The following is a 14,327-nucleotide window of genomic DNA, read 5'->3' on the forward strand; positions in this document are numbered from 1 at the left end:
CCAACACATAATGGTGAGTCCAAGCTCTGAATTATGATATCATGTTGAGATTGAAACTTGGACCTAATTTAATCTAAAAAGCTAGCTCAAAGGAGAGAATTGTTCCAATCCATTTAAAACTCCCAATGATTTAACTCAACTGATATGAGATATCTAGCACACCAAAAGATGTGAGATATCTAACGCACCTCCTAACATTTATGAATGAACAATTGGATGATGAAATTTACTAGATATTTTGGAGTGGCCATAGAGCAATCCAACGCATAACGCTGAGCTTGATATCTGATATCATGTTAAGATTGAAACTTTGACTTAATTCAACTTTAAAATCTAGTTTTATTGAGTTGATTGTATCCAGGTACACACATGCAACTTGTAACAAGTATCCTTACTATGTCCATTAACATTGCAAACAGGTCGTTCTTTTGGGTGATTCTTAGAGTTGAAGCAAATTTTGTTTCCAGAGAATTTGTTATGTTCACCTTTGACTGCAAATGCCATTCCATCAGGTGACTATGTATGTGTAATTTTCGAACCAATTTGTTGTTGTCTCACCTCTTGCATTATCATAAATAAAACCTTATTGATCAATGGAAGGTGATCAAGTAAGAGGATTTGACTCCTTACTGCTGAAAATGACACAATGCTATAACGCAATTCATCTTTTTTTAAAAATTTATATGTAAATTTGGGATTAATTTGATATTAATCTGATAGATCAATTTAAAATATTAGAAGATTTTAGAATTTAAAATCTTAGTTCGGACAGAACGATATTCTTGACTCCGCACTTTTACAACTTTCTTATGAAACACAAGCTTTAAAGCAACATGTTTGGGGTTCAAGCTCCAACGTTTCATTTGCTCTTGTTCACTTGTTATGTAGGAAACTCGAGCTTTTGGACGACAACTTTTTAAGTAAAATTTGGGAGAAGTGATCACTTTTATAAGAAAAAGAAAAAATAAGCCCACAACTTTTAAGTAAAAACGCTTAGGTGTATGTATATCTTCTTCCTCATTTCTAAGGAATCTTTAACTGACTAATTTATTTACAAGAATTTAATAATTTTAGTTTCATAATTATATAGTTTGGGCCGAGAGATTCACGGCTGGTCCACATGGAACGGCCCGCTTCACGTGCGTGCATGTGGTCAAGTAAATAGTTGACGGTTACACAGTTGACAATCACACGTCATTATTAATTCATAATTAATATATTTTATTCATAACAAGTTTTCTATCTACTTAACTTCAATTATCTTCTTTTTATATATATATATATATATATATATATATATATATATATATATATATATATATATATTTGATATGTATGAAATATCACGTCCAATATATGAGTATCATATCATCAATGTTCACATAATTGTATATGGTGATATGCACCATTTCAAATTTATATACCACGTCCAATATATGAGTATCATATCATCAATGTTCACATAATTGTATATGGTGATATGCACCATTTCAAATTTATATACATATCAAATATATATATATATATATATATATATATATATATATATAGAGTGAATCTCATGTGAGACCGTCTCACGGATCATAATCTGTGAGACTGGTCAACCCTACCCATATTCACAATAAAAAGTGATACTCTTAGCATAAAAAAGTAATACTTTTTCATGGGTGACCCAAATAAGAGATCCGTCTCACAAATACGACCCGTGAGACCGTCTCACACAAGTTTTTGCCATATATATATAGAGTGGGTCTCATGTGAGACGGTCTCACGGATCTTAATATGTGAGACGGGTCAACCCTACCCATATTCACAATATAAAGTAATACTCATAGCATAAAAAGTAATACTTTTTCGTGGATGAGCCAAATAAGATATTTGTCTCACAAATAAGACCCGTGAGACCGTCTCACACAAGTTTTTTGCAATATATATATATATATATATATATATGTAGGTCTCTTGTGAGACGGTCTCACGAATCTTTATCTGTGAGATAGGTCAATCCTATCGATATTCACAATAAAAAGTAATACTCTTAGTATAAAAAATAATATTTTTTCATGGATGACCTAAATAAGATATTCGTCTCACAAAATACGACCTGTGATACCGCCTCACACAAGTTTTTACATATATATATATATACAGACACACACACAACTGAAATATTAGAGTAATAATTTGATGTGATGGTATATTTTTTGATAAATAATTTTTTTAAATTATAAAAATATTATTTTTATTTAATGAAATGATCAAATGTGTATCGAGTCGACCCGCATCACAAATATTAATACATGAGATATGAGACTAGTATTTATCATTTTCAGACTAAATTATTAGAAATTAAATTAGAAATATATATAAAAAAATATTATTATTCAAAAACATAGAAATTAAAAGTATTTTTTTAAATAGAGTCAATATATTCTTGACTTGTTGATAATTATATGTAATTATCATATTTTACACACGCTAAATTTACGTATGTTGTGAATAAGAATGAACGTTTCAGAATATTTAGCCAAGAGATTTGTACTTGTTTTGCCCAATAATACAGCAAAAAATTTTACTCTTCAATGGAGTAAAGGTGGCTTTTCAATCTTTGCGTTCTTCACCATTTACCCTGTATTAATCTTTGTTTTCTTGACTGGTATTTCGGTGATTACTTCTTGGCAAAAATTTATGCAATTTCACCCAGTAAACGAAAATTTTCGGCCAAGTAAGTGAAATCATTAAGTGGATTTATAATCTTCAGCTGTTCTTTTTCCTTTTCCTCTGGGGCTGCTGTAGTCCATCTGTAATAATCCCTTTATTGTTTCGATCAGATCTGAAAGGATTCGTAACACGATATGTGAATAGCAGTTTCTTGTTTCAAACACCGGTTGCTTCTTCGATATTTTGTGAAGGACTATTTGCTAAGAGTGCTGTAAGATTGTTCAGTCATATGCATTGCCTTATGAGGTAAATCAAGAATCTTCTTTGAGTTTTCGCTGTTTATTCTTTCTGGGTTTTTTGGTTTTTTTTACTTGGTTTTGGTTCTTGAGGCAACGTGAATTGATCCAGTTTGTGATGAAGCAGCAACTTTTACCTTTGTCGGGGCGGTTCTTGGGGTTCTTTTCTTGATCTGGTTAAGGGGGTTGATGATTTACAATGTTTCCGATCTTCTGTGATTTTTTATTTTATTTTGTTGTGGAAAAAGGATTGATTTTTTATGCTTAGATTCTCAAATCAGTTTTGTAATGTGTTTTTTAGTACATTAAAATATAGATAGATATTCACATTCATTGAGTTCAATGGACCACAAATGTAACCATCGTTTTCTCATTTACTCTCTACTACTTCGGAACCATGCTAGACTCGGTTTGATTGAAAAATTTCCGTTTTGGTGGTATGTTTCAGCACTCATGCCGTATGACACTATGGAATCACTTGTTGAGGACATTAATTCCTTACAGATGAATTCCAATTCCATCACTAACATCGAGTATAATTCTTCTGTAACTGGGACTAGTCGTCCTCCTCATCCCCCATCTAGAAAACCGTATCCATACGAAGGGATATCATCCGGATCTCCTGCGATAACTGCAAAACAAGAGACTAGTAGAACCTCTATTCCGGCTATCTCAGGGATCGTTTTAAATGGCTCTTATAAATCGCTCCATTCCAATATGCCGGAAATTGGAGACCGAGGTAGATTCGACAAACTAAAAGAGAAAATTCGAGGCCCTTGTGATATAGATAATGAATCAGGACAAGATAATGCTCAGAAGCAGGATTTAATTTTGGCTTCAAAAAGGAATGATGACAAGAATCACAACTCCAATGGCCTTTTGGAATCGGTAGATTTTACTTCATCTCGGGCAATAGGAGATATTGATCTTTTAAATGAGTACTTGCCTTCTAAATCTGGAATCAACAATTGCCCGAGTCCTCAAAATAGTTTTTACTCGGCCACACAGTACACGGAAGCCAAACAAAGCTTCACCAACACTGAAGTGAGTGAACGTGCCAGCAGTGAGGAGAAGTCTGGTGAAAGTGGGGAAGTCAGCAACTCGTGTGATTATGTTGGGAGTAGGAAGACTAGCATCAGATGCAGCACTGGTAGTGATGTTAGTGATGAGAGCAGCTCTAGTAGTTTTCACAGTGCAGTGTACAAACCGCACAAAGCAAATGATACAATGTGGGAAGCTATTCAAGCTGTCAGATCTCACAATAATGGGGTGTTAGAGTTGAAAAATTTTAGGGTTTTCAAGAGATTGGGAGGTGGAGATATAGGCACTGTTCATCTGGCGGAATTGATAGGCACAAGATGCTGTTTCGCTATCAAAGTGATGGATAAGGAAGTTTTGGCGAGTAGAAAGAAGCTTCTTAGGGCTCAGACAGAGAAAGAAATTCTGCAATCTCTGGATCACCCTTTTCTCCCCACCTTGTATGCGCACTTCGAGACAGAGAAATTATCATTCTTGGTGATGGAATTCTGTCCTGGCGGAGATTTGCACGCGCTTCGACAAAGACAGCCTGGGAAGTTTTTTCCTGAGCATGCTGCCAGGTAAAAATTTCTTACATGCTTGCTTTTACGATCAAACTTTTGTGATGTAGATAGAATTTCATGAAATTGTCTATCATCAGCATGTAACAACTTAAATTGTGTCATGCCTCTCTTCAGGTTTTATGTTGCGGAAGTCCTCCTTGCTTTAGAATATCTACACATGCTTGGGATCGTTTACAGAGATCTTAAACCTGAAAATGTTTTGGTTAGGGAAGATGGACATATAATGCTTTCAGATTTTGATCTCTCCTTGCGATGTGCTGTGAGCCCTACTCTAGTGAAGTCCTCGAATATTAACTTGGAGTCGAAGAGCTCTGGATTCTGCATCGAGCCATCATGTGTCATCCAGCCATCTTGTATCCAACCTTCATGTTTTGGACCACGTTTCTTAAGCAAGCCCAAAAAAGAAAAGAAAACCAAACAAAGGAGTGAAATATCCAATCAAGCCTCTGCTCTTCCAGAACTGATGGCTGAACCCACCAGCGCTCGATCCATGTCATTTGTGGGCACGCACGAATATCTTGCACCTGAAATTATCAAAGGCGAAGGCCATGGTAGTGCAGTGGATTGGTGGACATTTGGGATCTTTTTATATGAGCTTTTGTTTGGAAGAACACCTTTTAAGGGGGCAGGGAACAGGGCCACATTGTTTAACGTTGTTGGACAGCCATTGAGATTTCCGGAGTCACCTACTGTTAGCTTTGCTGCCAGAGATTTGATCAGAGGCTTACTTGTAAAAGAGCCTCAGCATCGGATTGCATATAGGCGTGGTGCAACCGAAATCAAACAACATCCATTTTTTCAGAATGTGAATTGGGCTCTTATACGTTGTGCAAGTCCACCAGACATTCCACCACCATTCTTGATGCAAGATGGGAGGGCACCAGCAGCAGCACCGGCACCCTCGAAGGGGCATGGTGTTGATGTGAAGCCTTCGGGTAATTACTACGAGATTGATTTCTTTTGATATCTTTTTCATATTTTGAGAGCTCTATCTTCTTAACTAATTGTATTCAGAGGGTTATTTTTTCACTGAAATGAGGTTCGAATTTTTAATCCTTATTTGATCCATGGTAAGTGTAAATTACTGTTGTTGAATAATTATTTGTCCTTTCTTATACTGCAAGTGATTGTCAAAGTGCTAATAATTGACCTTATGAAGTACCCTTTTCTTTCAAGGAAAGATCTGTATTTGGATGGAGTTTTGTTGATTGTTTGACATGATAATCACCTTATTAATCTATTTGCTTAGGAGTAGGATGTTCTAAATTCTTGGTTTAAAGAGTTGTATAAAAAGTTCTTTCTGGGAAAAATACCAATGAGCAACTGAAATTGATTTGTTTTCATTGATTGCTTAAATGAATCAGATTTAAATTGACGCCCTTTCATATATTAGATATGTCACAAAGATTTCATTTGAATCAGAATTTGGTTATACTTATTCTAAGGTAGTATTAACTGCGAGCCAAACATCAAATTTCTTAAAATCTCCTCGGATTACTTCTGTACAAAGAAAGTAAAATACAATCCATACGCCTCAGTAGCCAAAAAGTCGATAACAATAGGAAAACATCAATAAACAAAAGCTAAAAATAATCATGTCCTAAGTTTGGCAATCATCTCCTCTACCAACTGAGTTGATGTCCCTGCCCTCTCTCTTCTATCGATCTCCCTCATTACCTCTTCGAACATCACATTCTTGGATTGCTGAATCTTCGAAGAACCTCCACCGGAGCGATCTCTAAGCAGCAAAAGCAAAGCTTTCGCCTTTTCTTTGGCCAGCCATGTACCATCGACGCTCAACTGTAGCAGCCCCGGTACTGCACCTTCTCTCAAAATCATTCCTCTGTATCTCTCCTTGCAGCTTTTGCATATCAACACTAGAATCCCCACTGCGTGTTCCTTGGTGGCAGCTGATCCTTCCTCCACTGCCTCCACCAAAACCTGGATCATTCCTCCAGTTTCAGAAACCTGATATCAAATACAATCAACGTTGAATGTCTTTACTTGTAATGCTGGAACCCCTTACAAATTAATTTAAAAACTTGTGGCTGACCCAAAAAATTAAAAACTCGATTCCCTTTAAAATGCTTGGTTGTTTTGGTGATTGGTACCTGATTAAGGGCAATATCTGATGAGGAGACAATTGCTTCGACCAATGCCATAGATTTCTCAGCCAAGTCTGATGATCTTTCAGACTCATAAATTAGCTGGAGCAAATAAATCAGGCCACCTGACAGCACAATAGTTGGGATGATCTGCAGGGACGTGGAGAGATTGTTCAACGTGGACAAGATATCGAGCTTGGCCTGATGGCTAATGGTATTGCAGTTTGGAAATTGCAAGTCTAGGAGTTGGAAGAGAAGTTGAATCGCCCCAGATGACGCGATTTCAGGCTTGTTTGGCGAGCAAGAAGAGAGGATCAGCAAAGCTGCCAATGCGAGCTCTAGCAGTGACTCGTTCTCCCATTGCATGATTTTCAGAATAGCTGGTATAGCACCAGATTTAGCAATTAGAACTTTGCTCCTGAAAAGGATTAGTATAAAATCTCAATCTATACATCCAAGTAAGATTCTGTGTTTATTTAAGAATGATATGCGTACATTTAACACCAACCTTTCACTTCCATAGGCAAGATTAAGCAGAGCAAAGAGTGCAGCTTGCATGGATTCATAATCTTGTGTAGTATGAAGCATCAAAACCAAGGAAGAAACCACTCCTTTTTCGGCTAAACTCTGCTTTTGCTTCTTGTTAAGCTTGCCAATATCTCTGGCAGCCAAAACCCGAGTCTCTGCGTCACCGAATAGAAGGGCTTCCACCATGGCTGCTTCCATGGAACTACCTCTTAGGCTCTCTCACTCTTCCTTTGGTTCCAAGTCTATAGTCATACGAGAAGAATGCAAGAATATATATAATTGGTATATCCTAGGGTGATTACTTGGATAGGATGCAAGGTTAGCTCTACTTTTTGGCTGAATGAGAGTAGGACCTTTTTTCCTTCGTATTGTTTGAGTTAGAAGCAACGGACTATTCCCTCTTCAGCTTTTGATAACAACCCGAAGAGGAAATACCCTTCAGTGAATCTTTATCTTTCCATTTATAGAAGAAACCGTCTGTCAGCCTTTTTTAATTGTTTTAACATCATAGCTGAGATCCTCCCCTCTAAGTTACTCATGCTAATTTAGTGTAAGTTGTCTTCAAAGTTAAAAATACCTCAATCAATACTAATGATTTGAGTAGTGGTTTAGAAACACACGGGTTGTGCTATTGGTTAATTCACGGTTTTAATCCCCTAACATGCATTTTTTTAATCCATTTTCATTTAAGACACATCATCAATTTCTGATGTCACGTCAACACAAATAAATAATTATTAAAATCGAAAAAATATATAATTGTTAATATAATAACAATATCTTTCTGCTGCTTTATCCGGAATAACATGTCTTATGTTGGGCACTTGTCCCGTTGTCGAAAATGTAACCACCCTCGTAAATTGTATAATGGGAGATACACAGCTGAAATTATATAATAATAATATATAATAACAAAGAGAGATGTCACGTCTCTTGAATTTATACGGCGGCTCGCGAAATCGTGCTTGGAATGATCTTTACAGAGACTCCCATTGGAAGTTGCTCCTGTGCGTCCGTCTTTTTCCCGGATATTTTAAATGTGGAAACCACAAAAGTTGGTTTTAATGCAAGTTCTTTGAATATTGACTGTCACAACCAAATATCACCTGATACATCGCAGAGTGAGCGGCCGTTGGCTCAAGCTTCATGTCACTATTCCAGCTCAGTCAGGCGGATAAGGCTGGCGTTCCCGAGGCCATGAATTCCCGAAACCTCAAATTCTCGTGATATCTACGTTGAGTGTCGACTTCAAACCAACTGCCTCTTGTCCTAGCAATTGACATTGTATGGAGCCTGATGATCCTTTAGGCAGAGGGTATATCGAAAATCCTAGGATATAACCACATGCCAACAAGTCCGGTGCATCTCGATGAAAATAGAGGAAGAGTAGATCTTATGTGAGACCGTCTCACGGATCTTAATCCGTGAGACGGGTCAATCCTACCTATATTCACAATAAAAAGTAATACTCTTAGCATAAAAAGTAATATTTTTTCATGGATGACCCAACTAAGAGATCCGTCTCACAAATACGACCCGTGAGACCGTCTCACACAAGTCTCAATTTTGACACATGACAAGATTTTAATCGACACATTACAAGATTTTAATTGAACATGGATTAAAAATATTAAGACACATCATCAATTTTGACACATGACAAGATTTTAATCGACACATGACAAGATTCTAGCATGTACAGATAGTGTCTGTATTGATATGATCAAACAAACTCATCTCTTTTAGTATTTTTTGATCGCTACTCAGCCGAAAAAATCAAACGATCCAAGAACATAGCGTAGGTTGGACCTAAGGCGTGTTGCCTCTGCCTCAGGCCCATTGTTTTCGGGGTCTCAAAAAATTATTCAGGCTAATAGTTATGATGCAATTTCCCAAAAATGTGTAAATTTAGATCTATATTTTTATGGCTTTCAGTGTTTAAATTCATTTCTAAATCTTGGAAAACACCTCACGTCTAATCCACGGACTTCGTTAGTTCTTCTCCTGATTCAAATTTTTTAATTTTCCCTCTCCATCTCGTGTTCAGTCATTTTGTGGTTATTGACTTGTTCTTGTTGTACAATCTTGTAATAATATTATTTGATATTTTAGTTTATATTCTAAATTTTGTGTTTGAAATTCTAAAAATTATCCGTTACTGACTTGTCATACTCGTGGAATCATGTTTTCTGCACCCTTTCATATTTCTATTCCCTTGTATCCTTCCTTCAATGATAGCTTTATTGAACACGTCTCCATAGTTGGTTTTTGGTCTAAGAATTGGAACATTTGAGTTACAATACTAAAACCAGTCATATTTTATAGAGGTTTGGTCTTGTATATTCATCAGTTACCATAACTATAAAATTCCCCCCGAATCATGTAACCGGAAATCCATGCGAGAAAACTTGCTCTGTTCTTTCATCGTCCAGTCTAATTTGGTCAGTAATCCATAAATTTGTGCAGAGTCTTGGTGAGATCTATCATTAGCTGTGAAACCGACGGCTTCTTCCCTCAACTCGATCACACTTCGACCTGGCGGTGCTTTACCCAATCCTTTATGTTTAACCATTTTCCTAACTTCAGCTGCCCTTTCCCACCTTGCATCAACAGCATATATATTTGAAAACACAAGGTAATAACCAGCATGGCCCGGATCTAATTGAACTAGTTTCTTAGCCGCAGCTTCTCCAATTAACATGTTCTGATGAATCCTGCATGCACCAAGCAAGGCTCCCCATGTACTGGCTTCTGCAGGATCTGGCATTCGCTTCATAAATTTCACAGCATTTTCCAAATCTCCATTCCGACCAAGCAGGTCAACTATAATTCCATAATGTTTTTCTGTTGGGGTTAGAAAATACTCATTCACCATCATGTTGAATACTAAAATGCCTTCTTTTACTAGACCAGCATGACTGCATGCTGATAAAATTGAGAGGAATGATACATGATTCGGCTTGATGGACGAAGACTTTACCATCTGGTTAAATAACTCGATTGCTTCATGCCCTTTACCATGAAATGCGTATCCTGCAAACATGGAACTCCAAATTACAAGATCTCTATCTTCAATTCCATTAAAAACTTCTATAGATCCATCCAAGCTACCACATTTTGCATAAGATTCTATGAGAGAGGCACCAACAAAACGCTTGTTCTCCAGGCCATTTTTAATCCCAAGACCATGGAAGAAGCTAGTTTGTTGAAGGACGCCTGATTCTGAACAAGCTGTCAAAACTTTTACCAAAGAAACAGCATCAGGTTGGTGACCAGCCACGATCATATCGCGAAAAACTTGGATTGACTTGTAAAACAATCCATTTTCAACGCATCCACTCAACAAGGATGAATAACACATGGCATCTTTCTCAGGCATCCTTTCGAAAATTCTAATCGCTTCATCAGGGGAAGCGCAGTTCAAGTACATATCAATTAGAGCAGTAGAAACCAAGATATTCAACTCTAACCCATTCTTTGATGCAAGCTCATGAATTCCTTTCCCCATCTCCAAATCACAAATTACTTCGCATGCTTGCAGAGCGCTAATTAGAGTAGCAGCATCACACTCTCCAGATGATAAAGTTATCATATCATTAAAAAGATCAAGAGCTTTTGCTGCGTTTCCATGATGAGCATAACAAGAAATCATAGAACCCCATGAAATCGCATCTTTTTCCCTCATTTTCATAAACAATCGAGCTGCAGCATTCACAAATCCTGTTTTTGCATACAAATTTAGGAAAGCATTCGACAAGGGTAAAATATTCTCAAATCCCCATCTGATCATATAACCATGAACACTTCTTCCCACCTTTAAGTTCAATAACTTTGCACAAGCAGAGACAACGCTGACAAGTGTAACGGAATCAGGCACAACCAGATCAATGACAACCATTTCAGCGAAAAAGGCAAGCGCCTCTTCATATTCTCCGTTCTGCTCATACCCAGTGATCATCGTAGTCCACAAAACAACATCCGGCTCAGAATACTCTTCAAAAACTCGTAATGCATCATCCATTTCGCCACATTTAGAGTACAGTTCGATTAATTCAGACCCAACAAACAAGTTTGAATCCACCTGATTATCCTTCTTGCCAAATCCATGAATAATTCTACCAAAATGAAGTGCTCTAAGCCTGGCACAAGCTTTGAGGGTAACAGATACAGTGTGATGATCGGGTCTTCGAAATGAAAACAAATGGCGAAAGAGAAACAACGTTTCACCATACCTTTTTGCGCTGCAACAACATTTTATAACACAGTTCCAGATATACACATCCCTGTGAGGCGTTTCCTCAAACAGTTTCCGGGTTGTTTCAAAGGGAGTGAGTTTCGAATACAGATCGATCAGTTTGCCCGCGAAGACAGAGTCGTTGATGAAACCAGTTTTGACGACAAGCGAATGCAACTGGGTTAAGCATTTCACATTCTTACATGCCCCGAAAATCTTGAAGAGAGGAACACCAGTTATCATACACAGCTTCGCGAGTGGAGTCCACACCAGATTTATTGAAAGGAGGGAAAATACTCGTTTTATTCATATTGAAAATAACGTGGAATGGAATAGCATGAACCGTAAAATTTATGTTTTATGGTAATTAAATGTTGTGACAGTTGTCACAACATTTAAGACAACATACGGTAAAATATTAAATTTGTAACACAAATTCACTTTAACTAAATGGATGGATAAGGGCAAAAATTAATCATTAAGAAACCGAAACATCTACTTACATATAAATATACCACTTTCAATTGTGAATTTCCCTATATGTCCTTTTTTATCTAGCTTAGAAAGTTATATTCTTATATGGGTTAAGTTGTAATTTCTTTGTTTGTCTTAAATAACTATAACTATCTACTTATTTTTTTTTTTAAAACATATAAATATACCACTTTCAATTGTGAATTTCCCTATATGTCCTTTTTTATCTAGCTTAGAAAGTTATATTCTTATATGGGTTAAGTTGTAATTTCTTTGTTTGTCTTAAATAACTATAACTATCTATTTATTTATTTTTTTAAATACAAATATATCACTTCCAATTGTGAATTTCTCTATATGTCCTTCTTTATCTAGCTTAGCAAGTTGTATTCTTATATGAGTTAACTTGTAATTTACTTGCTTGTCTTAAATAACTATAACTAATTACTTATTATTAATATATGAGCATTAATATTCATTGAAAACATTGAATTCATTTCTATTTTTTCCGTCTTGCGGTTCTACATGGCTTTTTCTTGTTTTTTTTTTCATAGTTCGGTTAATTCTTGTCACTTTTCACAAAATTTAAAGATTATATCTTGGTCTCTAAGGATTTATTTTGAGCTCTTCTATCCAATCTATATAGTGTATATGTATTTTATTTTTATTACATTATTTTGTTTAATGCATTGGATATTTTAGTGTTTCATTTTATTTTAGTGATTATCTATTTTCCTCCCCCCATGAGTTTTTTAACTTAATTATGATGTTACGTTAGTTTATTTGATTTAATTAGTTTAATTTATCGACAATTCGTGTTTTGTTACCATTTTTTTCTTTCGTTTTTTTTACAGTTCGGTTAATCTATATAATAAATTTATCATCTTTCACAAAATAATGATTATATTAGTTTCCAATGATTTATTTTGATAGTAATTTTAAATTCTCCTCTTCCGAATTATTTTTTTTCAGAGTTCGGTTATTTCTTGTCGCTTTTCACAAAATTTGAATATTATATCTTGGTCTCTAAAGATGTATTTTTATGGTTATTTTGAGCTCCCCTATCCAAACTATATAGTGTATATTTATTTTACTTTTATTACATCAATTTGTTTAATGCATTGGATCTTTTAGTGATTATCTATTTTCCTCCTTCTATTAGTTTTTTAATTTAATTATTTGATATTACGTTAATTTCTTTGATTTAATTAATTTAATTTATCGATGGTTCTGTTTTGTTACCATTTCTTTTTCTTCATCTTTTTTACAGTTCGGTTAATCTATTAAATAAATTTATCATCTTTCACAAAATTATGAGATTATATTAGTTTCCGATGATTTATTTTGATAGTCATTTTAAGTTCTCATCTTCTGAATTATATATTAGTTTATATTTATTTTAGTTTTGTTACATCAAGAACTTTTAACCTCATTTTTAAATTTCAAAATTGTTCTCATTTTTAAATTTCAAAATTGTTCATGTTGTTTAAATATTATTCATGTACCACACCACATTTTTTGCACAAAAAAAAAATTATATTTTATTTACAGTATAATTTGATTAGTTTGATCTATTTCAACTTTATTCATATAAATAAAAAGTAACGATAAATTAAAAAAAATGAAAATTACTTTCTGCTTTTTAACTAAATTTATGATATAATCCTGATAATTTTTTTAATTAATATAATCATTATAATAAATATGAATTATATTGATAATTTATTATCATTTGTTATATATTACAATTTTACATATGATATTTTTTAACTGAGTATTACATATTATTTTATATATGTGTTTTACTACACATATTTATTTGAGTGATATTATGTTAAAAAAATTTATTTCACTGAAATTATTAATCAACAATATTAATTTATAAATGATTGATTCTGATATATAATTAATTATCTATAATATGTATTTTAAAAAACATAGAAAATTTAAAAAAATCCATAAGGAGTTAAAAGTTAGCAAAAGCACAAGTGATATTTAACTTAGTAACAAGTTTTAACGGTTTTATTTTAACATTATTATGACAATTTAGTAAATTAAGATAATTTTATTTGAAATTTGTATTTATTCTATTTAAGTACATTGTGGTTTTGATTTTGGTAAAATTCACTATTCTATTAATTTTAATTTTATTGTTTTTCATTTTGAATGATATTTGGATGAAAAATATTTTTGTTGATTTAAAAGAGCTGTCATTATGTTATAATCACGCGGATTGAAAAATGTCATATAAATAAGTGAATATATATGATTTATCGTCATAATGTATTGTTTTTTGATGTATTTAGATTGATAAATACTAATAAACAATATTTTATTCAAACGATTTTAAATATTATCTAATTCTCGTGATTATATTTTTCATTATTAGTCACCCACGTGCATCGCACGTGTTCGTTCCTAGTTTACA

General features: G+C 34.4%; 3 protein-coding genes across 4 annotated transcripts; 1 reads left to right on the top strand and 2 right to left on the bottom strand.

Annotated features, from left to right (window-relative positions):
• Window positions 1-2,496: 2,496 nt before the first annotated feature.
• On the top strand, window positions 2,497-5,648 carry LOC140841502 (serine/threonine-protein kinase D6PKL1-like). Of its 2 annotated transcripts, none has more exons than XM_073208987.1 (4): window positions 2,497-2,725; window positions 2,832-2,967; window positions 3,406-4,555; window positions 4,673-5,648. In XM_073208987.1, exons 3-4 carry the CDS (start codon window positions 3,411-3,413, stop codon window positions 5,520-5,522), a joined length of 1,995 nt encoding a protein of 664 aa, XP_073065088.1. In that variant the 5' UTR covers window positions 2,497-2,725; window positions 2,832-2,967; window positions 3,406-3,410; the 3' UTR covers window positions 5,523-5,648. The 2 variants fall into 2 exon arrangements, with proteins under 2 accessions (XP_073065088.1, XP_073065089.1); XM_073208988.1 differs by having other exon boundaries at window positions 3,462-4,555.
• Window positions 5,649-6,009: 361 nt separating this feature from the next.
• LOC140841503 (U-box domain-containing protein 45-like) lies at window positions 6,010-8,495 on the bottom strand. The gene is made up of 3 exons (XM_073208989.1): window positions 7,172-8,495; window positions 6,670-7,081; window positions 6,010-6,526 (listed from the first exon to the last, which is right to left on the bottom strand). The coding sequence occupies exons 1-3, from the start codon at window positions 7,387-7,389 to the stop codon at window positions 6,152-6,154; spliced, it is 1,005 nt and encodes a 334-aa protein (XP_073065090.1). The 5' UTR covers window positions 7,390-8,495; the 3' UTR covers window positions 6,010-6,151.
• Window positions 8,496-9,414: 919 nt separating this feature from the next.
• LOC140841504 (putative pentatricopeptide repeat-containing protein At3g01580) lies at window positions 9,415-11,754 on the bottom strand. The gene has a single exon (XM_073208991.1). The coding sequence runs from the start codon at window positions 11,666-11,668 to the stop codon at window positions 9,551-9,553; it is 2,118 nt and encodes a 705-aa protein (XP_073065092.1). The 5' UTR covers window positions 11,669-11,754; the 3' UTR covers window positions 9,415-9,550.
• Window positions 11,755-14,327: the final 2,573 nt, after the last annotated feature.

The sequence above is a fragment of the Primulina eburnea genome, chromosome 9 (genome assembly GCF_022965805.1).
Source record: "Primulina eburnea isolate SZY01 chromosome 9, ASM2296580v1, whole genome shotgun sequence".
NCBI lineage: Eukaryota > Viridiplantae > Streptophyta > Magnoliopsida > Lamiales > Gesneriaceae > Primulina > Primulina eburnea.